Raw genomic sequence first — 26,032 nt, 5'->3', positions numbered from 1 at the left:
TTGCAAGAGATAATGATTGCAATAACATAAAGTTTTATAAGAATAGAAAGTCTTCCTTTCATTTTATTTGCTAGTTATACAATTAAATAAGTAGAAAAAAGGAAAACATGGAATTCGCGGTAAAGGTTCTGCATTAAAAATCCCTTTATATCTGTTTTATCAGCAATCCAAATTCTGTTGAGAGAAAGTTTTATTATTATTGATTACCTGCTATTACCTACTTATTGTTAATGAACGTTATTAATGGTAAGGTACGTTTTATATTAAAATAAAAAAAAATTACATGGTCAACAGTATCAAAAATTTTAAATATCATTTTTAAGCAAAAGATAATATTTGTAAAATTACAGCATTTATTAATATAACGAATAATTGCTATATACGTATCAATAGTAATGAAAATAGTAAAAATGAAAAGGAAATTATGACATTCTTAGACATATTCAACTTTTAATGAACTTATCTAAAACATTTTCAAATATTCAGTGCCTTCGGCAGCGGAATATGTGCTTTTCCAAATTAAAGAAAAGCTCAGTGGAAACTGGTAGAAAATAAATATTAATTAAAAGACAGCCTTTTTATTTTAAATACACGTGATTAAAACTATAAGCCAAATTGTGTTATTACATTTTCCAACCTATATCATAAAATTGAAATACAGAAGTGTGTTTTTTGCGTCCATCTAATCGAAGGAAAATTCCACATACATTATTTTCTTCATCCGTCTCTTCATTATTTTGCATTTATGAAATCTACAACTTCTTTTCGGTATTCAATATGAGGATTCAGTATATGACCTCTACCTTTCACTTCAAATAGTTTAGCTTCTGGAAATAATTCTTCAATTTCTTCTTTAACATCAGATCTGAAATATATTAATAAGGAGTAATTAACACTTATCTCTACAGTTGTTACTACAATTGTTTACCAACCATGTGAAGTTTTAGTAATGTTGGGTTGTTTTTCTTTTTTTGTATAACATAAGAGTTTATGATTGTGAGTTTGATTACAGATCAAGAAATGACGAGTTTGTTTGTAGTTAACAATTTAACGTGGTTGTTTACTTTCTTCTGTATTTCTTAAATAGCGTGACTTTTTTTAAGAATGATGAAAATTTAGGAAAAAAGTATGGTCAAAACAACCAAAATATGGTAAAATATACTGTGTATCTGGCTCTATGGGAACACAAAAAGCGCGGTAATTTTTATCGAAGCGCTTTGGTAATAAATTTTGGTATAATTAACAATAAAATATGGTTTTATAATATGTTCTAAAATTTGGTAAAAGTGGTAAAATTTGGTAATTTTTTTCATGATGCCTGAATGCATGATTAAAAATCGGTGTTTAAATATGTATAAATTGAATTATATGCTTAAATATGCATAAATTGTTAAGTATAAATTGAAATAGTATTTTATTTTAAGCAAATTTCTTTGTTTGTAACTGAAAAAAGAATAAGAATTCAAAAAATGAAAATGTATTAAGATAATGTTTAATAGTTTCTCGCAAAATGAAGAATTTTGAGCGAGCATTACACTAAAATTTTTATTTTTAACGCAGCCAGCTTCAAACTTTGAAGGAGCATGAAGCATGATTGGTATATTCGTAATATATAAATATATCTTATTATCAATAAAATAAAGGTGAGTAGTTAAAGAGTCTGTTACTGAATCAGTTAAAGATGATAACTGCGTCCTTTCAAGGTATTAACCGATATTTGTCAAATTTGGCAATTAATCAACTATCATGAAGGGATACCTTTCGTCAGCTGATAATTAAAAAAAAATCCGTGTCCTTTTCTCTGCCCCCACCATAGAATATAACTCCTTACGATTGAAATTTTAAAATTTTTATCAAACATGCAAAACATTTAAACACAATTGGTTTTTTTTAATTTTTTTTATTAACTTTAGGTTTGCAATATTTTGACTCTTTTTCAAACCTCTCATAACTAAGCCCCTGATATGATGGGAGAGAGAATTGCTAAAAGAATTCTAACCATCTTCTCAAACTTAATAATTTTTAAAATTCTTGCTTTTCCCACCATTGGAAAACATATCGAAAGAGCCAAGTTCACGATAATTAATAAGCTGAAAAAAATTATTAATTTATAATAAAAATTCAGAGAAAATAACTGAAAGGTTAATTATAACACTTACACTTTGAAAGGAGATAATTCTCCATGTATAAAAAGAGCTGGTTTTTCACATTTACCACTGCTGTCTTTCCAAAACTTTAAAGGATCTGCGAAAATTTTGCGAAGGACATTAATATTCGATTTGTAACTGCATTTGCCTTCTGAGCATTTGATTGGAATGAATTCATTGAAATTGTCATCATACCTTAGAGTTTCATTCATCTGTGAATAATTAAAAAAAGTTATTTCAACAAGTAATATTTCATACAATTATTTATCTAATAAAAAAGTTAGTGATTAATAAAATATTGCTTGGGATAACATTCAAATTAACAAAATGACAATAAGAGGCTAGTAAAATAAATGATTCAGGAAAAAGGTTATACTTTAGACCTATTTATCGTCTTTTATGCTTGAAATTCGATTAAAGTTGCAAATTCGTGCAATTTTAACCTTATTTTTAATTAAGTTTTCAAGTTGACTGAGCTAAATTTCTTGTTCAATGGTATTTTTTAATAGTTTTTTCTCACTGTTCAAAAGCGTCAAGTTACAAATGATCGTTTATATTTACTTTTAGATTGAATTTGTCTTTCGTTCTTAGGCTACGTGTTTAAATGAATCTGCACTATTTACACTATTTTATTGCTTTTCGGTTTTACTCAGTATAATAAAAGTACGCACTTGAATTTTTTATATGCATTCAGAATTTTAAAGAATTTTTTTATCATTAGTTTTTACATTAAAATATAACTCATGAACTTAGAAATTCAGTTCATTGCTTGATTTTTCAATCAAATTCAATCAACCAAGTATTTTTCCTATTATTAATTTGGTTAATATAATTCAAATTAGCCAAAGCAAATTAAAGTACGCTGAAAATTGAATAAATCATAAGTACTCACGGTTGTAGAAGACTTTAAAATCCTGCGTATTGCGATATAATTTTTTCACGAGGTTAAATAACTTAAATATATTACCTATATACACCGAAGAGCCAATGCATTATGACCACCCTCCATCTATAACAATGGGCTCGCCCAGGTTTTCATGGTTTCTCGCCCAGGAACAATGTTTTCATGGGGCACATTAGGACCCATAATTCTCATAAAACAATCCCTGACGTCTGTAAGCTACTTGAACATAGTTGCAGACCAGGTTCACCCATTCATGGCATCAGTTTTTCCTGTGGGAGATGGTGTTTACCAACGTCGAATCGTCGAGGAACATTCCAGTGACTTTCAAGTCATGTCTTGGCCCCCGAATTCACCTGACCCTAATCCAACAGAGCATTTGTGGTCCAACTTGGAAAACCAAATTCGTGCTGCCACGCTACCCCCTCGCAATGTGAGGGAATTGCAGGACCAGTTGGTGAGCGCTTTGTACCAGATATCCCCGATTATCTATCAGCGCATTGTGGAATCAATGCCACGGCTGGAGCTAGCAGTTTTGAGGGTTAAAGGTGGTCCTGCATGTTATTAGCAGGGTGGTCATAATGAAATGGCTCTTTGGTGTATATCTACATATATATATATATATATATATATATATATATATATATATATATATATATATATATATATATATATATATATATATATATATATATATATATATATATATATATATATATATATATATATATATATATATATATATATATATATATATATATATATATATATATATAATTGCAATCGATATTTAACCTCGTAAGAAAATTGTATCAGCTGTACATGCAATACTTTGAAGTCCTCTATAACTGAAATATTTCACCATTGATGACTTGTACTTTCATCCTCACACCAGTGTTTACTATTTTCATTCACAGTATCGCTCGAAAGAACTTCCTGAGCAGAAAGATTGTAGGGATAAGATTGTACTGACCATTCTTTAATCCTACCAATGCTGGAATCGCAATTGGGAAGCACGTAACGTAAAAAATCATATTTTTAGGATAAACAGTACACGCTCGAGAAATCGAAACTGTGAAGTGCTGAAGGGTGGAAAGAAATTGAGATGTCACTTTTATCGAATATCGTCTTAAAATAGGTAATTTCAACTCATTTTGAGTTCTTTTCTATTAAACTAAATAGTTGATAGAATTCGAATATTCACGCAATAAAAACTTATTTCCCATGTATCCCTCAAAAGTTAATTTCAAACATTATACTAAAGAATATTACATTGGAATATTTCAAAAATGTATAAGTTTTCTAAGAACATAACGATTTTTAGATATTGAGAGTTGTAGTCCGCAGGGAAATATAATTTGCACAAACTGGACCTGTTGCACATACCTTGGATCTATCCAAAGTGCAACAAGCATACACTTTTATTAAAATTTTATCAAATTTAACAAATAAATTAGTATTAAAAAATTGGTATTTTAGTTTAAGAAAATGAAAATTTGATGTTTGGGGGATTCTTTGGAAATATGACAATTCGGGCAAAAAAATTTCTTTAAATTTAAAGTCTTCAAAATAATCGAAACTTTTTTATTGTATACTAACTTAATTACATTTATTAATATCTTACAGACAGCAGTGTAGTTTATTGACATTTGCTCAAGAAAAATATAAAATAGAAATTCACCAATTCTTGAATGCCAGGAAAATAACACATTAGCTAATAGTAAGTAACTCAACTTAAGCCTTTATGTTAGATGGACCATAAATTGCTCAAATAAATTTTTTTTTTATCCACTGTAGAAGGAATCAGAAATGTTCTTGTTGCTGATATGTACAGAATAAAATTGTGTATAATAATCAATCATTAAATAAATAAATTGATTATCTAATCTTTGTTTACATTCAAGCATATTACAATCATACATAAACTTGGTATTAGGTTAATATTTGCTTTCCCTCTTTACAGTATGCCAATTGCCAGACCATACCGTAGATTGGAAAGGGTTGTCGAAAATTTCTATTGGCGTTAAAGGAGCATTCTCGCCAATCGCCAAACAGGTGCGAGGCTATGTTTTAGTTTTGTTTTCGGTATCGCATAACATTCAACCCTTTAGATATAAATGTGACGTTTCTTAGTTTCAATGAAGCGTATCTTCCAAACAAATTCTCGAATATCATCACCGAAAATGATGGAAATCCGCTCTTCCATTAAATCATATAATGACATCCAAGCTTGGATTTGGCGCATTCAGCTTTAATACCTGCACATCATGGATTACACACAATTTTTAAAAATAATCTTAAATATTTTTCATACGTATTTTCATTGAATATTTTTCAAATGAATTTTTTCAAACTATTTTTAGTTCATACTTTTCCGGCTGCGTTCGACGAAAATTGCCTGAACCATTTGAAGTGTATGAAAAAAATTGTCCAGGTTTGAAACGGTGATTTATGAATATATATATATATATATATATATATAGTGATTTATCAATTGAAATTTGAAATTTCCGTACACTATTTAATAATGCAGATGTATGTTCTTAAAAAATTGAAATTCAATATTTTGACTTTTTTAATCTTTTTAACTCAGAAACTATTGAACTGATTCAATTTTATTCAAGTTTTGAATTTGGGTGTTAAAATTGCGCAGTTTACAAGATAGTATTTTCTTTGAAATATTGTTACCATAACATTAAAATTATTAAAAACTATTATAAATTATTAAATTTAATAGTAATAATAAAAAAGAATTACGAAATTATTGGTAGGTAAATAAGTTTTATCGTTTTATATAAAACTCTTCTGAATAACTCTATTACTTTCTACTTCACTGGAATTAATAACATTGAAATTTTTTGTAATAAGGCTGAAACTAACATACATATTAACTAAATATACGTTTCATGACTAAGATGTCAAATATGCGGTGATTGTTTTCGATACTGTCAGATCTTTTAAATATTATTTTTTCCTCACTTGAAAATTAATGGATTTTAAACGTTAAAAGGACGCAGATTTTCCTGAATTCGTTTTTAATATAATAAGAAAAATAATCTATTTAAACTTTAAAAAGAAAAAAGAATAAAATTTGGACAAAACTTTATAAAATTTTCATTCAAAGATTTCTAAAAATTAGCAGTTGAAAATTGATTTTCGGTGAAAGTTATCGTCCCGAGGGACATGATTACGAAAAAATAATGCACCGAAAATGCTGCAACTTTGAATATATCTTCTAGATAGAAGTTACTGGTTGTTACATGAAAAATAAAATATAATAATTATAATAATAAATAAAATATGATTTTTTTGGTGAAAAAAAATCTGAGAAGTATCAGTTGTGTGAAAAAAAATTCTTAGTAAAATTTAGACTATTCGTTCAGGAAGAAATACGTGAAATTTCAAAAAGTTCATGTTTACTTTTTTCAATCCTAATTTTTAAAGAAAAAACGGTCAAGCCTATTGCAAAGAGGTTCTAAAGGCTTTCTCTTTAAGAGTTTCATTTACAATCATTATACTAATGATACTAATTACATAAAATTTTAATACATATTTATCATAAAAAAATATTAAATATGCCAGATTAGAAAAGGCACTTTTTAGCTATATAAAAGTTCTAGTTCCAATTCATTAAACCTTCCATACTTTTTGATTAATTCGCACGGAAATAATTTATTAAAAAAGTATTTTTACAGATAAAGAGCATATGTGACAGCTCTGTGAATTTAGATCCATCGAATTTAGAAAATGCAGAAGCAGCATGAAACTGTTGAGAAAACTCATTTTCTCATCAAAAATAAAATTAATAACCAGAACAGAGAAATGGTTTAGTAACAGTACAAGCAGCTGAGAATTGCGCTTAAAAAATGCCATTTTTTAGAATGTTTCTTGATACTTTTTTTCACTAAGCTTCTCAAATATTTCTTGCCCGTCAGGACAATTACCAATTCATACAATTCTTTGCTGCTTAAACAAACTGAGGTAAAAATATTTCTTACTTGTTCAAATATTTTCCTATAATAATTTACAATATACTCCTTAGCTTCATATTCAGTTAAACCGTCAAGAAGGGGTTTTCTTAAAAATTCTGGCCAGTCTTGATTAGGATCAAATATTTGTTGAGCTTCTTCACTCATCCCATTCGGTCTCATGTCTTCTACAACTATCTTTTCCACTTTATCAGGCTGAAATGTATAATATATATTATAAAAAAGTAGAAAAGTTATCCATTAAAATTGCATAAAAACATAATGCTAGAGTTTAAGTTAAAAAAAACGTTAACTTGCATGACTATGGCAAATTCTTAAAATGCAATGTTCAGGTTCTTGAACTAAACTTGGTTGCTCTCATACTGTGGTGCCGATGAATTGTCGTGTTTTAAGCTGTTGAACACCAATGTTCCATTTTTGGAACATTTCTTTCTTTCCGAAATAAAGAAAAATTGATAACTTAACTATTTCAATGTTAATATTCATTACTGATGCAGAAGCTATTTAGTCTGCCAGAAATATATTAATAATAACAGAATTTTTTTTAAATTTTGAAAACAACTTTGTGTCAACGTTGTAATGCCTATTGGTAGATGAAAGCATAGAATATTTGATGTCAAATGTGCTACCTCTTTTTCTTAAAAGGCACTTATCTAATTATTAATGAAAGTGAGTTCGGCAGGAAAACGGTTAATAGAAGAATTTGTCAATATTATGTAGTTGACACATTGCAAGCGGGTGACGTAAAAATACGTTTTTGAAATTTCTGCGATCCTTTCTAAGGTTAAAAAAATGGTTTCAAAACTACTTTGTTTCTCCTCTATTTTTCCAAGAAATTATCCATTCGCGATTATTCTGATAGTTTACACATAAATCAGTAAGACATTTTCTCGTGTTTTCTTCAGTGACTTACCAGAGATTAAAAAAAAACAGGTTTTAAAAACCAATATAATTGAACATTTCTAAGGTACCTTCGTGAAGACTAGGTTGGTAATTTCAATATGGATATTGATGATTTGGATATTTAATTTTCATGTTATCTTTCGTTACAATCATACTTCACACCGATCACTAAAGCACCATAGTTTAAAAGACTTCCTTTTACAGTGCTGCAAAAAGAAAGTTCAGTTATTGTTTGAAGCAACATGACTTTGTAAGAAAAAATGGAGCAACATATAACTGTATTAGTTAGAATCATTATACTTTATACGTAAAAATCTGATCAATGGGAGAAAAGTTACTTAGGTTAACATTTTTTTTCCTTTTGCTCTCTATATATAGAAATATTAATAATATAATGCTCAAAAGTATCCATAAGGGTCTGTTGTTACAGTGCACGGATAAAATGTATGTAGCCAGAATCAAATATAAGACTGAAATACATCTTACATAAGTAAGGGCAAAGTCGGCAGCAACTTTTCCTCCCATGCTATGTCCTACTACTACTAATTTATCTGCATCAATTGTTTTCATGAAAAGTGCCAAATCTGAAGCCATCGCTTTTGAATCAGTTTCATCACTCCATGGGCTGTCTCCATGGTTACGTAAATCAACAGCACATACCTGAAAATATATAATCAATTTTAAAAAATTTAAAAATTATTATTTTAAGAGCTGAAATAAATAAATTGAAAAAATGCCTATTTAAAAGTCGAGTAATAAGTTAATTATTTTTTACATACTGTTTTACTATTTACTTATCAATGTACCCCTGTCTTAATTTATAATCTACTATGGATGGCTGAATTATTTACTCAATTATTTACTCAAAGCTAGCGTGTGTGTTAATTATATTTCATAAAATATAGATATAATTAAATTTCACGAAATATAATTAAATTTCATGGTTTTTGACGAAACTGTTTTTAGGGGAATAGTAGAGGAAACATTTTGTCAAATTAAAGGATATCATTTCAATATTTGTTTGAGGATACAAATTTCGTTAAAATCTTTAAGTTTATTGTGATGTATCGACTTACATAATTTATTAAAAATAAAACATAAAATAAATTAAAAGAAGTGTAGGTGAATTAGTTGCCTGGTAACGAATTCAAGAAACATGTTCCAGTAAGCGGAATAACACCTATACCATCCCGTTTTACTGATAAAAAAATTTGGAAAATCGGATGAAAAGAAAGCTCTTGTGGTTTTTATTGAATATTTATGTACACTCATTTTCTTATTCAAAGCAAGTTTCGAAGCAAAAACATTTGATGAAAAGTTACTAAATGCACTGAAGTGCAACAGAACGCACAGGGCGTTGCAAAATTATTACAAAAATTGTAAAGAGTTCAAATAGAGATGATTAAAATTTCTTTAAACAACACAGAAATAAAAATTAGCAGCACCACTTAGGACAGATACTCAATATGACATTTAATACAATTTCTTATTAATCAATTAAATATTCAAAATTTTTAATTAAAAAACTATAATTTTTGTGTAAACTTATTTTTTGTGAGAATTTTTCAGTGTTATAGAAAATTCACAGCACAATTCTTTGATTTGATATACTTTTTCGCGCAGTATTTACTGTATCATGAACTGCGAAGTTTAAAAACTATTTTATTTTTTAACTTAGAGAGTTATTCAACAAAATATGCTGTGTAGCATTTCATACTTTTTAAGTACAAAATGCCTCTATATTTTATAGAAAATTCCCATAGTATATTCATAAAAGCTCTTATAAAACATGAATTGAAGCAATGCATTTACTTACTTTTCTAGCTGTTTTCAAAGCAAGGTATTTTGCTATATCTATGTACATTTCTTTGAATATAGTAAAACCATGCACAACGACAATTGGTGCTCTGTCGTCTGTTTTGCCATTGTATGTAATGCTCATGCACGTATATGCTAATGGCAGTGGCTTCGGAGTATTAGAGCTAAAGGAATGAAATAGTAGATATTTTTAGTTATAAGTATCTATAGTGTATTAAAAATATTGAATTCACATTCATGAATCGAAAACTCTCTTTTTCAAAGTCTCTTTTTTAAATTTATTTTTTATTTTAATTTTATGGAGGATAAAGTTTTCTTGTGAATATTTTTTCAAACCCCAAATTTGGTTTAAAAATTGTTCACTCAAAACTAGATAAATACTAAATTAATACTGATTTCTGAATTACGATATACTTCTGGTAAGTCATAAATGATTTTAAGATTTTGGGTTCTATTTCAATTATAATAAATTTTAAAATTGTTTTGTTCTTGGTGAGAATGCAGAAAAATGCATTTTCATCCGCATAAAAAAATGGAATATAGGCAGTTCACTCATTTGTTTTAAAAATTTATATGAAAAAAGCCTTAACTCTCATAGAAGTTCACAGTTTTTACCTGACCCCCTGTTATATATAACGTTTTAAAACTTGAACATTTCGGCGAAAAATAAACTAAGAAATGTTTTTTTACAAAATTTTGTAGCTTTAGGAGCAAGACGAATATCAGATTTGAAATTCCCTCACCCGGATTAGGCAATATTAAGAAGTAATGCATGCACAACAAAAAGTTTTGTCTCAAGAGTTAATAATGCCTTTAAATTAATAAAAATAAAATTAAATCTGTACAGCATTTTAGAAAAACAGGTAATTTTTTATTTTTTTGAAGGATTTGATTTTACGTTTAAGAGACCCATTTGGCATTTTCAGTGTCAATACACTAGGACTTTTCTAAGAAAAAACGCATTACATTTACAGCAATAATTGTCTATTAAAATAAGAGGAAATTTGCGTAAGAACATGCATTTTAATACTCACCTAGGGCATGAATCCTCTGAATGAGATTGTTCAGGACAATTTACTCTAATAGAAAGAACAAAAAAAAATTGATTTGATTTATTTAAAACCAGCACTCATAGATTCAAGATAATTGGAATAATAATAACACAACGCATTATATTCTAAAAGTGTTTCTGGAATATTCATACAACAATATCCTCTAGTTGTTTTTTTATATTGCCTCGGTAACAATATTTTAAAATTATACTTTAATAATTACGTTATTTAATTCCGTAACTGATGTTTCTATGTAGAATATTTTTGTATTGTTTTTATAATATTTGCACTTTACAAATAGTTCATTTCATGCTACTACCATATTTTTAATCTCTTTAAATCATATCATAATTTCTATAACTTCTAAATTTTTTTTTCATAATAATTAGAAATAGCTCGCAAATATTTGTTGAGGATATGTTTCAAAAATAAAGATATTTCAGAAGTACATGTATTTTTGAGGTTTTCAATTTAGAATATTTTGTTTGGATTTAAAAGATAATTGTTACTAGCCTTGCAAATTGAAAAATTTGATAACATAAGAATTAATAAAGTAAGAAGTCTTCAAAGACTGAAATGTTTGCTGTTTATAAAATTTTGTTCTCACTTATGGGTCCTTAAAAATTTTTTTACCGATTTTTAAGTAATGGCCAAAATAAATTTTATAAATTTTTTATGGATCCAAAGTTGTTATTTTTCTATGTAGCCCAATATACGATACATATTATTGACACACATACTTACAATATTATTGACAATATACGATACATACAACGACTGACTTTTTCTACTTACTCAGTTTGCTTCGAAGAAATGATACAGCTTAATCCAAGTAACAATGCCAAGAACAACGCATTCTGATGAAGCATCATTTTATCCTACAATAGTTAAAGTACTTTGTAACACTGTACTTTGTTACACTGTGAAAACATCTAGAATCATATTACGGTATGACTTACGGACACTTTGGGGGCATTATCCGTTTACCGTATCCATTTTATCGTAATTTTTACAATAATATTTATTTAATTACAGTGATTCGGGATTTTACTGTAATTATTGCTGTAAAAATTACTGTGGACCAGATTTTTTTATTCCGTAACATGTTCCGGTAAAATTGGATTTTGCGATAAAATGTTCCAGCGCCCTAAGTGCCCTTTTAGCTTAATCTGATCCGAAACTTCTTACAGTGCATGTCATGAAAGTTTAAGGGTTTTAAATAGTCGATGATTCAAATAATAAATAGTAACATATTTAAAATATCAAAACATTAAAACTTTTCAAAATATTTTTTTTATTAACGTTTAATGTTTCAAATCCAGATTTGCCTGTGGACGTATAAAGGGTGTACTGTCGCGCAAGCGTATCGGTCGGGAAAACGACAAATGTACCCTTTACATCGCTAAAAACATAAATGTTAAATCAATTAGTTTGACAATTTTAATCTCTTCTTAGTCGGGGTCAATCACATGTCTCATATTCAATTGTTTTGTGCGACGCTGCTTCTTAGTTGCCGATTTTCAATTAAGGAAATTGCATTGTTAAGAGAGTGAACTAAAGGTAGGTCAAGTAAGTTTAAGATATTTTAACCAGACTTTCAACATCTTTTGTTGCTAAAATTGAGAGTTTGATGTAAAATCATAAACGAGAAGTTTAATTTTCAATAATAATAATAATAATTATGTATCTTCGTATGCGAACGATATAGCTGTATTTATCAGGGTAAAAACGATACACTTCCATAAAAATCATTATTTCTCTGTGTCATAAATAGTGTATGAAATGCTACATCAACATATTGCCTCATTTAACTTCATGTAACAACCCTAAACTTCATGAAATGGGAAAATTTGACACCATTCTTGATAATTTTTACGTAAAATGACGTTATATCTCCGAATGCGAATCCCGTTATCTGAAAACACCCCACATATTCCCCAAAGTTTTATCACTCTTCTATGGCTAAGAATTTAATTTTAGGTCCAAATGAAAAGAATACTAATTTTACTGTTAAGTTTCTTCCGGGAAGATAAAGATATAAGTTTAAAAAAGAAGAAAAAAAAACCCCGAAGAATTGTAACAATGCGGAAGATATTTAAGCGTTTTTTCAATTCAAATTGCAAAAAAATAAAAAATGAAATGATTTTTTATTTGATTTTTTTTTTGTAAGTTCAGCAAGATATCGTTCAACAAATCTTCTAAACTTAGCTGGGAAAGCTTTGATTCTTCCACTTTTAGACAAAGTTGCGAGTATACTTTTTTAATATTCGGGAACAGAGATAGAGGGCTTAGAAACTGGAATATGCTTTAAAAAAAAAACTATTTTTCTATTGAAATTTTAACGTTATACTACTCTTCTAACTAAATAACTTTCTTAAATTACTGAAGCTCCTCTCTTTTTTGAGGGTTTTTATCCGTTAAAAGAGGGTTTGCTATGCATTCAATGAATATTAGTTTTTGTGTTTATTTCGTATTGTATTTAAAAATTAGCACTAGCTAATTGACTTATCATAGGTTGTTTTTCTCCCTTTGAGATAGCATTTTGATTACCTTATCATTTAATTAGAAGTTCACGGTGTTAAGTTTATTGTTTTAGCACAATGTGCTTGTTGCTAAGAAGTGTTGAAAATAATGAAAAAAATAAAGTTTTTTATTTTTTTAAACCGTTTTTAATCGGCAATTCCATTATTTCTCTCAGTCAAGCAGAATTAAAAAGGACATTTGGGTGAAAGTAATTAATGATTTTATTGTTAAAGAGATTAGCAGATTTGTCCTTTGTTATAAAGAACCTTTCACCCGGAAGTTTTTATTATTTTATAATAACATAAAATATGATACAAAATATTTAAACTGACAATAAATATCTAAATTAAAATAAAAAAGCGAAATCTTATAACCAATGAGTTTGTAAACTTGTTTTATTTTAAAATTTGCATAAGTATTGAAAGGAGCCCAATTATTTAAATTTTATGAGTTATGATTGTGAGAAAAGTTTTGCTAAAATAAAACTTATCATCATATAATCCTATTTTATTGGAGTGAGGCCTTTAAGATAAATTTCATTATTTCGAACTACATTTCTGATGCTGCACTTTAAAAATACGGTCATTATTTCACATTTAAAAATCAAACAATAACCCGAAAGCCAGCCTTACAATATGTAAATATACTTTATTTATTTTTATTGCAATAAAATAATTTCTGTTGGCTTTCTGATCTACAATGTCGAAAATTCTGAATCAAATTACGGCAAAAAGCGCCAGCACTCAATGTTTCTGTACTTTTTACCGTAAAATCCATTTTAATGGGAAAAAGTCATGGAACAAAAAATCTAATATACCGTAATTTTTGCAGTAATAATTACCGTATAATCACTGAATCATCCTAATGGAATAAATACTTCTGTCAAAATTACGGCATAATATTTTTACTATAAAAAGGGATTTTACGGTAAAGTGGTGCATCCAAAGTGCTGGAATTTTACACAATAATTTGATCCGAAATTTCTTACAGAGTAAAGTTTAATTAAGATTTCTGGTTTTTGCTTTTTATGGTTTTACTATTTCTAAAAAATTTAAAAGCACTTAAATTCATGAAAAATATGGAATATTTATGAGAAGATGACATCATTTTCAGCTCCTTTTCTTCGGCATACATAGTTTATGATGACACAATGGAATTTTGCAATTTCGAGTGCATATTATAGGCTTTTAATTTTACTGTAAAATCCATTTTTACCAGAACATGTTACAAAATAAAAAAACCTGATATACCATAAATTTTACATTAATAATTACTGTAAAATCACTGTAAGAATTATGGTACAAATATTAATAAATATTACAGTAAAAATTATGGTGTAATATTTTATGGTAAAACTGGATTTTACTGCAAAATGGATTTTACGGAGGATGCTCCCAAAGTGCCGATACCTTAGACCGCAATTTGATAGAGAATTTTTTACATTGTAAATCAGAAAGCCAACATAAATTCATTTCCTGCAATAATATAGAAATATATAGATACAGTATTTTTAGAGTGCAACTGAGGTTGTGAGAGTTAAAACTCAAGAATTATAAAACTATTTGCTGACCAAATACAAAATAAAGGGATTGAAATCATAAATAATTAAATATATATTGCTTTACCCTTTATCCTATTGTGCAGTTAATCATTAAATATCATCAAACTTCATTTTGATAGGTTTGAATAATAATAACTGCTCCAGCGTATGAATAAACTTTTCGAGAAAAGCCTCCCCTCCCCCCTAGAGCAGACTATTTTTAAAACCGAATTATAATTGATTTTCACCGTATTCTCCAATTGGAATTATTTGAAAATTTTTGAGTTTTAATCTTCAATGTACAGTGCGCAAAAAAATAAACAGACCAGCAGAGAAAACTTTTAATCTGATGATCGGATCTTCACGGACTAGGATTCAATCTCAAGGTTCGAGGGGGTCGACCTTAAATATACTAATTAATTAGAGCAGACGTTATTTTAAGTTACGAAATCAGACGCAAAAATGTACTTTTTCGGAATAAACATGCCTTTTTTGTTGTTGACAGATTTGGATTTTTGACCCACAAGACATAGGGTGTAACTGCAATTTGGGAAATATGATCCGAATAGTTTGGTCGGGAGACTCTATAACCCTTAATAATAATTTTACTTTTTGCGTATTTTTGTCATATCTCGATATACCTTTATCCATACTTCTAAACGAATAAAAAAAATTTTGCACTCATACATAAAATTCGATTGCTCAAAGATAAATCCTTTCAAAAAGTAACTTTTAATAAACATTTATTATTATTTATTATTTTAGTTAATGATGGTCAAAAAAATTTTAAATTGTGAGGTATACAATTTCTTACACTATTATAAATGGCAAATTACAAAAGTTAAGCGAAATCGGTCGAAACATTCCGGAGAATTTTAAGTATAAGATTGTTTTTAAAATTGATTTCTCCTGAACTTTTCGACCAATTTCGCTCGAATTTCGTGCTCTGCCACTTAAAATTAAATTTTTTAAAATGGTGCAAAAAATTGCATACCTTTCATCTAAATTTTTTTACTATCATTAAATAAAATAATAAAAAATAATAAATATTAATTTTCTTTTTAAAAGATTTCTAGGTATGAAGAAATACGCAAAAAATAATGTTAAGGGGTCCAAACTTTGAAGCACTCTCTTGACCAAACTATTGGAACCATATTTCCCAGATTGCGGTAACCTCATATATTTTTAGGGTCAGAAATCGGAATATTTAAAAAAAAATTACGTTTATTCAAAGAAAGAACGTTTCGGTAATTGATTTCGTAACTTAAATTATCGCCTGATCTAATAAATTAGTATATTTGAAGTGAATCCTTCGAACTATTAAAATTGAGTCGTAGAACTTGAAGATCCGATCATTGGATCAAAAAATTTTCAGAGTCAATTTGTTTATTTTTTTGCACACTATACAGCTGTCAAATTGACACATACACTACAAATATTCTACTTGAGGCAAATGATTTTACTTGGAAAATATATGCAAAACGATATGATATAAAAAACGATTGGGTTAAAAATAAAAATAAATGACTCAACTTACAACAAGCAACAAGCAACAACAACTTACAAGCAACAACTGAAAGAAAAATAAGTGACACAACTTACGTGCAAAAACCTCTAATAACTGTTAATCAATTGATTTAAATCACACGAAAAGAGAAAGAACACTCAAATTAATATTATCCTATTATCTTACTTCAATGTCATTTTTCTTTTTCCTTAAAAAATGCCTCGATGCTTATCATTAAAAAGATATCGAGGAAATGTGGATAAACAAGGAATATAAATTGTTTCTATGGCATTTTTTCTGTAACTAAGTAAAAGAAATTTTTTTTATAGCTTACTGAAACATTTGTTAATAAATTTGATATGATATGAGGGATTAGTTCCTATTATGAATTTGTTTTTAAAACAATTATAATTATAGTATAGCAACTAAGCTGTTAATTATTGTTATATCTAATGTGCATCAGTCATTTAAGTATAAAGTATTATTAGTTCATTATACCAATCAACGTGAGTTATTCGATAAATTTAACAAGAAAGAAGAAACTGTTTCTGCTCTAAAGAAATTTTATTTAAAAAAAAAAAATCGAAATATTTTCACTATTGAACTAAATGAAATATTTTTAAAACTACCACAGATTTACAATTTAATTTAAGTAAATTTAAAAGCGTAATTGTCTTCTTCAAGACAAGAGTTGTGTCTCCAGCGAAATTTCCTACAGCCTTAAACAAATTTGCAAGAAGCTATCGTTTCCTTAACTCTCTTTCAAAATGATATATAAAATAATATAGTACATAAAAGCAATCATTTGTAGTTATTAACATTTATAAGCATCCAAAGATATAAATTGAATTTAAAATATTTTATTTTGAGTTTAGTATAGAGTATGACCCGTTTTAACGAAAATCATACATAACGGAGATATTCGCATTAGGATAATTTTGGAAGGGTATGGTGAGCTATAATTGAGGAGTCTAAAGCATCCAAACATGCTTCGGATGACTCATATCTAGAGATTTGGCAGCAAAACTCCATTCCTTGTATATCTTCGTCTCCAAGGCTTGTCTCAGTGGACCCGCTTCGTTTTACGTAAAAAATAAACTGCAGTCAGGCAGCGCCTCTGAACAATATTACATATGTCTCAAAGAGCTTTACCATTCATCAAAGAGAATTCAGTGAAATAAAGATCTATGAAAAACTTTCTCTATAAGCGTGCTGGCAATTAGTCTATGTACCAGTACTGGTACACTGAGCTTAATTCTTTTTACGGAGGAATCCCAATTCAATATCTTAATGATTATTTTCCACGTTTCCATAAATATAAAGGGAACTAACATCAACATTTTGGGGATGAATCGTCATGGAAGTCAAGATAATATGGTCCGGCTAGCTTGATGTTGAACATTTGCATATATTTGCTCGATTTTTAGAGATGTACGCTGACTTCTCTGAGGTATATGGCTGAGATCTTAGAGAGCTATATAAGATTAATCAAAGGCGATGACGGCCCTCAGCTCATCTTTATGGATGGAAATGCGCATCCACACAGGAATAACCTGAAGCCGAAAAATTACAGATAGTGGAGTGGCCAGAGAGACCTCCAGACTTGAATCGTACAGTGCATAATTCAGTGCATTGGTCACTCCTTCTAAATCTCATATCTCCTATTTAACCCTTATCAAGAGTCATATATGATATTTAGCCCTTATCAAGGGTCATATCTTATATTTAACCTTCCACAAGTGTAGTTTTGTAGCACCTTTTTTTGGACTATTTGGTTGTGATGCTCATTAAGTTTTGATATTGAGTTTGTGTCATTGACATTAAGTCATCATAGTTTTCCAAACTTCGATGTATTTTCATGTAAAATATCACATGATCAGGTTCATATCTTGAGTTCTCCGGATCTTATTTTGTTATCTTGAGTTTTTCTGTACTTTTGATCATGTGCGTATTTGCGCACAGATTATGTCGATTATGTAACAACGACTTCACATAAATATGGATTAATTTATTTAAATAAACTTTTCTTTAAAAAGTGTATATTTTTACTGAAGTAGTTAAAGTCTTGAATTAAAAGAAATTAAAAAAAAAATATATTTAACTATTTATTCATTAGAAACCGTAAGTCCCAGAAAGCTTTGATGAAAAATTCATTTTTGAGGAAACTGTAATGCATATTATTAAAAAAATATATCATGATGCTTTTCCAATTATTTCATATTATTGTCCCAAAAGTACTAAGTGCATTTCCTATGCTTTGAGGAAAATTACTCTTTAATTTATTATTTTTTCATTAGTGCAGGACATTTATAAAGGTAATGCCTTCATTTCTGTAATCATTGTTTCCATTCAGAATATATATATATCACCTTTTACTGCATATAACTGGGCTTTCGGAGAGAGTTCCATAATATCATCTTTAGCATCGGCACTGTGTAAAGAGCAAATATTGGTAAGCATAAATATAAAATCTGACTATTTGCGAGGGACAGACAAAAATATAAGAAAAAAATTTGTTCAAAAATGAACAACTGCAGGATGTGCCTAATTTTACGCAGTGTGACATCACTATACTTAGTGTAACGTAAAAGCAATGCAATGCAATTCGTAAGTATTGAAAGGGGAAGACTTCAATTCACACCACAAAAACTTGATTACTTATAATAAGAATGACTTGATTACTAGTGTTTATGATTACCTGATTATTATTAATCAAGATTCCTTGCTGATTTTTAATTATGATTCCTTATAGTCATTGATCATGATGTCATAAAAAATTCTTGGACGTGAAACCTAAAATTTATTGCACTATAGAATCGAAGTTAGATAAATTCTTTTTAATTTGTTAATCTTGTTTTAAATTGAAATTTCTTGTTAATTTTCTTTTTTATCACTTTAATTTATTATATATCCATTAATTTACGTTTTGTTTTTCGGGCTTTATTACAATGACAGGCAAAAGATCTGTTGTTTCAGAGTTGTTTAGGCAAAGGAAAACGATAGTGTGAATTTATTCATCCCCTCTGTGCACAATTGTTGTACATTAAAGTTTCATCGCTCTATAACTTTTGCATCGGCGGGAATGGGATAAATTAAAAGCAGAAGACTTACGGCCAATTACTGAAAATTTAAATAAGCTTTTCAGCTTTCGCATCATTGCAAAAGTTGCATCATCCCTTTTGAAACCAATTAAATTCTTTTACGAGTAAGAATTTGCGATTATTAGCTATATTTCGTTTATTTATTTATTTTCAATAAAGGTATATTGAAAATTTTTATCCAGGTATTCTGCCCTACTCTGTTTCAAAATTATTTTAACTTGCATTCTTGATTTAAGGTAATTTGTTAAGTTCAATAGCCTGTTGTAGTTTATAAAATTTTTGCATTTTTGTTTAATTTTAACACAGAGGATTTGCTTGAATTAGTGTATAAAGTAATGTAGACAATGATGATTATGAATTAAATTGCAGAATCAGACACAAAAGCTTACTTTTCCAGAACATGTCTCTTTTCGCCGGAATGCGGTTATTTCCAATTTGGAAAACATGGTCCCAATAGTTTAATCAGGTAAACTCAGGAACTTTTTGTCGAAATTATAAAATTCGCGTTTATCTAAGAATTATGCAGAAAAAATAAATAATTTTCAAAAATTACTTTATTATTATTTTATATAATTGTAGTTAAAAAAATTTAGAACTGCACCGTTTAAATTTGCTCTCCTAAATGATATCAGTTGACGGATTTAGAACTTTATATGAAGTGTGGTTATTTTTTTAAGACGTAACCAGAGATTGTCCCACACGTGGCAATTACAATTTAATTAGGATTTAAGTTTAAAAAAAATATTTTGTAAAAAGATAACTGCGTTGAAAATATCATTGTTTGAAAAATAACCAGATAAAAATAGTTTTATTTAAATGTATTTAAAAAATTGAAAATTAATAAATAAATAAAAAATTAGCAGATTATATTTAACTATTCGTCTCAGACGTGACGTGAAACTGTTCTTTAAGCATCTAGAGAAAGTTAAGAAAAATTCGGAAAAACGAACAGAATGTTCAAAATACGTTGAAATTAATTTATTTTTAGCATTGGAAAATAAAAATTTTTTTGTCCCACATATGACGTGACACGCCACGTTTGGGTCAGTTTTGTTAAATAGATGTATAGTTTAAATGTTAAAAGGACATAATATATGTGTATAGTTATCTGCCTTAGAAATTCCCCATACTCAAAATGTACTCATTGCCAGAACAATCAGTGCGCCTATAATGACTTGCAAGAACGTAACAAAATTTCACATACCTGTGTACAACGTTTATATAGTGAATACATTCCCATTTTAAAGATATCTTGGATATCCCATTTTAAAGATATCCCATAATACATTTCCCATTTTAAAGATATCTTGGTTCGTTAGATCTAATTAATCCCTATTTTCAGGAATGAATTCTTAAGAATTTTTACTTCTACTTTTTCAATTTGTACAAATAGAAAGCTATGTCATATTTCTAACAACAAATTCTAAAACAAAAAACAAGTGATATGCTCATTTTGATCTAAAGCACGACATATTAAGTTCATATATCTCTTAACCTCCTGAGCTTTAAATAATGACAGAGTATGTCATTTTTATTTAAAAATATTTTACTTGGAAGAAAGTAAACTCATAAATGAGATGAAATATTTAAAAAAATTTACAAGAATTAAAAAAATTATTTTATTAATTTTATTAGCAATTACTTAAATATTGGTAATTTTTAATTTTCAGCGTTTTTTGCATACTATAGTGTCACATTTACACTTTGTGTAAAGTGACAATTTAATATTTAATTTATATCTAATCTTTTAATTTTCTTAAACCTTATTTCTTTTTTTATATAGCAGTTTAAATTTATTTTAACTTTCTGTTTCACCTTCCTCGATGGTCAGCGCGGTCATTACACTTCCTGTGGGGAGAGATACCCCCTATCACCGCCTTTCTTTTTTCTTAATTTATTGTTCTAAGGGGGGGGGGCTAATTTAACCAATCTCTTTCCTTTGACTTTCAAACTCTCCTACTCTTTAAATTTAATTGGCTATCACTTTTCTGGTTCTACACCAGTTAACAAATTTTTGAAGACTTTACATATTCTCTCTTGTGCATGCTTGATGGTTACACCAAGGCGTGTACCCTCTGCTTTCTTTGTCCGGGGGGTTTGGTCCGCATCGAGAGGATTTATTTTTTTACATCTCCTTTCTTTTTCTTAGCCTTTATTTTAAATTAAATCCGCATGCCATAATCAACTTTCTGTAAACAAAAAATCTCATTTATATCTTTAATATTCTATAACTTTAAAGACCTTTTCAAATTTAAGCTTTCTTTCTATATTTGAAAGGCGCAATTTATGAAAATCAAGCACTCTCCTGGCGATAAGCTTCCACCTGGCTGAAAAATATATTAGGTCAAGCAGGAACCGGGGGGGGGGGAGAGGAGGCAGAAGCCCCCTCACATTTATAAATGAATGGATACAGTCCCTTTTAAGATTAAAATTTTTCACTCACCATTTGTGCAATTTAAATTTACAATGTGAAAATAGATATTTTTTTGGTGAAGAAATTCCAAAAAAAAATTTTAAATTCTGAAAAAAAAAACACTTTCTAAAATTTTTTTCCAATTTCAAGTGGGTTTCAACATTTCCTTGGTGAAAACTGTTACCAAATCATCTCTTACTCATTCCAGCAGAGGAAATATATGTCCCTATTGCTGACCGATGGATGACAAAAATCTTTGTTTTAAATCTCCCAGCGAATATAATTTAAAAAAAAGTGAAACATTATTAAAAAAATTACCGTTAAATGAGAAATAAATAATTTGAAGGTAAACAATTTCTTTCACTGATTTTATTTTAGTTTTAAAACTATTTGAGCCATGAAGTTGAAATTGCAAGTTCGAATTTTCGATTGCCATTTTGTGAGGTTCAGATAATTTGAACTAATACTAATTAATAATTCGGTTAATACTATATATATATATATATATATATATATATATATATATATATATATATATATATATATATATATATATATATATATATATATATATATATACAGGGAGGGAGAGAGCCCCCTCCCCCACTCTTGAGATACTTTCGCGGGCACGGAGGTCAAGTTATGTCGGGATTAAATTTTACATCATTCAGGATTAGATATACAACTAGAATATAATGCATTTTGAATAGAACAGTGATTTAAATCATTTGACTTTTTTTACGAAACCAATGATTTTAATTAGCCATGATTTATCTTAATTCCAGAAAATCAAATTCCACAAAAATCAAGTCCCAGATTTAAAGTATAAAGAATGGACAAAACCTATTAATAGAGTAGATGAAGCTGCATATGAACATGATGTTTGCTATTTTAAAAATAAAGATGCAAAAGTATGAAATGATGTATGCGATAAAAATATGGTAGAAGAATTAGATTCTATTCCAAATCCTACAATCTGGGAAAGAATAGAAAGAGGAGTAATTAAACCTATTATTAAAGCCAAGAGAACATTTAGTATAGGCGTATCTGATATATATTGCTTAAAATGTAAAAAAATTACAATTACTAAAGATACTCATGAAGCAACTTCTTAAAATGGAAGATCTATGATGAAAGGTATTTGTGAAATTAGTGGTTCTAAAAAGAGTGTTTTTGTTTTTTTTTAAAAAAAAACAAATGTCAAGCAAAAAGAAATAGAAAATGTATGTTATAATCCCAAAAAGGTTATTGGGGTATCAGTGAATTAAAATGAAAAACTATACAATTAATAACAGATTTTTTACACGAACAATGTGTTTACACTAGATCTAAACCATTTATTAGAAGATTTAAAAAAAGAATGCATGTTCAACACATTGATGATCAGTGGCAAGCCGATTTATTATTCATATAACCTTTTAGAGAATATAATAACGGATTGAATTACATTTTAACAGCCATAGATATTTTTAGTAAGTATGCTTGGTGTGTTCCTATTCAACGAGTCCCGCAGTGGACTGATCGTTAAGACACGGTTCCCAGCAGATCACCGAAGTCAAGCATCACTGGCTGCGGTCAGTGTGCGGGTGGGCGACCACTTGGATCAGTCTGCGTAGGGACCGAGGGTGTGCGGTATTGATCCTCGTTAAAATGTTCTACCGTAAAGTGCTCGACTTCGCTCGCAGGTCGTCGGGCTACCGAAGCAGGGGTGTCATTCCCTCTGCAGAGGATCAAAATTGTGATGGCATGTCTTCGGATCATCCTCAAGGATGTTTCCCAGACCGTCGCCAATAGCCCATTGTGCAGCTCTAGTGCGACGTAAATGAACTACAACAGCAACAACAACCTATTCAAAGAAAAACAGGTAAGGAAGTAACAAAAGCTTTTTAACTCATTTTTAAAGAAAGAATTCCTAATAAACTTTACGAATTTACGGAATTTACTAATAAAGATACTCAAAAATTATTTAAAGATGATAATATTCTCTGGTTTACAACAGAAAATATAAAATATTCTATTGTTGAAAGATTTAACAGAAGTTTTAATACTAAAATTAGAAAATATGTGGCTGCAAATAATATAAATAAATATTTAGATCACTAGATAAATTTTTTTATAATTATAATCATTTGTATCATAGATCTATTAAAAAGACACCCTTAGAGTCTGGTTACTCAAGTCTAGTTAGAACTTAAAACTAACTACGGTGGCTTTAGCAGGGTGAATAAACACCTCTTTTTAAATTATTAAATTTTTTTTTTGTCTTTTCCGTTACATTACATATCTTTACATTTTTTGTTTAAAAACGCACCATTTCGCTGGATTAGGCGGGTTACATCAGTTCCATACCTTTCAAGTCATCATTGATTTGTTTTATTTTAGAGGTATTTAGCATTTATACTAATTTAACTTTTCTTACGGAAAGACTTTCTATCAATTCCTCGCTTGTATATAACTCATTGGTTACACTTTTCAATTTTTTCTTTAAATTTCCTCGTTTTTCAAAGGTTTTAATTAAATTATTTTTTATAGCAGTCAATTCTCATTCTAATTTAGCAGGAGAACAACTAACTTCTGAAAATATGTCATGCATAATTTTTTTTAATTTCAGGTAAATAGTTACTTTTTTCATAATCTGAAACGGAAAGAGTATAGATATTGAAAGTGTGAAGTTTCTTTTGGCATTCCATTTTAGCCACTGAAGATAATTTACTTAAGATAATTTAAAGATAAATTAAAGCTGCTTGTAAAAGTAGATTGTCATCAGATAAAAACGTCTTACCATTTTGCGGTTAAAATCCCAGGATGCGGTTAGATTTTATCGTGTGGCGAAAAAAACTTCATCTCGCGACTTCATCCCGCGACTTCCATCATCCAAAAACTTCATTCAGTGAAGTAGGATGGAAATTAATTAAGTTATTCAAAAGGAAATAGGAAAAGGAACTCTTTTCAAGGTTGTTTGCGAGTTGTAAAATAATTTTCCGTGTCGTCTTAACGATGTTTGCAAATAATAACACAAGTCTTAAAATTTTTTTATTATTATTTAAATAATTGTTATTCAAATAAATGGAAACTGTTTATACAGAAGCATTTAAAAAAATGAAGGCGAACAGCCCTGTGGATAAAAATTATTTATGATTCAGTCGAAGAAAAATATTTTTATGATGCGAAGGGCTTTGTCCAATTTTTAAAACAGAGATGCACATCAAGAATTAGTCTTTTCGAAAAGTTAAAACGGAAATTTAATTTATATTTTACAGTGGAAGCGGATGAAATATTTTTTTAAAATTTTTAGATTTCATGCACTTTAAAAAGAGTTTTAACTATATTTTAGGGAAAAAATACGCGATTATTATAATATTCCTATTATAAAGTTAGACAGTTCTAAAAAGCCTAAACTTTATGATGAAATATGTAATTCTTTTTTGTTTAAACATATTTATCAATAAAAGCTTTACTGTCTTATAGCCGAAAGCTACAGTATTAAAATCCTTTAAAATTTCTCTCTTATCAAATCCAAACCTGTATTTTTTATTCATTTTATTTACTTGAATGCTTCTGGCTGATTTCTGAATGCTTCTGATTTACTTGAATGCTTCTTTTTTGAATTATAAACTGATTTATTTCCACTTATAAATAATCTGTTTCACCTGTAATTATTTTCATTTTTCATTGAAATTTAATGTTGTTTCACTTTTATAACTCATTTTAAACCTTTTCACTTCACCTTTGGCAGTTTTATCATTTAAAATATATGCATTATCTTTTGATGCTCCTGAAATTCATGAAGTTATATATTTTCCTAATTCATCAGTCTAGCATAGAACCTGTAGAAGCTGTCTTACTTCCGTTGTCTATATATACTATACTATCTGTATCATAATACATAACGTATTAAAAAAAACATCCTCGCACATAAATACAAATTATTGTTTAGTATTATCCATTTATAGACTTGGGAAAAAACAGTGGTGTGTGGAAGAGGGGGGGGGGATAAGAAAGGGCACCCTATCGACGATTAAAGACAGTAAAACTTTACTATTATTTATATAATGGAATAAAAAATTTTAACTGATAAATTCTTGACTCACGGAAAATATTTTATGAACGAAAAAAAAAGTTTTTTTTTTCAATCTGT

At 28.6% G+C, this 26,032-nt stretch overlaps 1 protein-coding gene across 3 annotated transcripts; it reads right to left on the bottom strand.

The window, feature by feature from the left end:
* Positions 1-562: 562 nt before the first annotated feature.
* Positions 563-24,811, bottom strand: LOC107456710 (sn-1-specific diacylglycerol lipase ABHD11). 3 transcript variants are annotated; one of them, XM_043043929.3, is made up of 8 exons: positions 24,677-24,811; positions 11,606-11,688; positions 10,793-10,837; positions 9,757-9,922; positions 8,427-8,600; positions 7,047-7,232; positions 2,160-2,359; positions 563-865 (listed from the first exon to the last, which is right to left on the bottom strand). In XM_043043929.3, exons 1-8 carry the CDS (start codon positions 24,677-24,679, stop codon positions 733-735), a joined length of 990 nt encoding a protein of 329 aa, XP_042899863.2. In that variant the 5' UTR covers positions 24,680-24,811; the 3' UTR covers positions 563-732. The 3 variants fall into 3 exon arrangements, with proteins under 3 accessions (XP_042899863.2, XP_087011055.1, XP_087011056.1); XM_087154929.1 differs by lacking the exon at positions 24,677-24,811 and adding an exon at positions 16,476-16,685; XM_087154930.1 differs by lacking the exon at positions 24,677-24,811 and adding an exon at positions 16,411-16,519.
* Between the last annotated feature and the right edge of the window lie 1,221 nt (positions 24,812-26,032).

Source organism: Parasteatoda tepidariorum, chromosome 11 (assembly GCF_982258835.1).
Source record: "Parasteatoda tepidariorum strain Cologne lab strain chromosome 11, Ptep-v5.0, whole genome shotgun sequence".
Classification (NCBI taxonomy): Eukaryota; Metazoa; Arthropoda; class Arachnida; order Araneae; family Theridiidae; genus Parasteatoda; species Parasteatoda tepidariorum.
The sequence above is the reverse complement of the archived record's forward strand: the minus strand, read 5'-3'. Positions and strand labels throughout refer to the sequence as shown.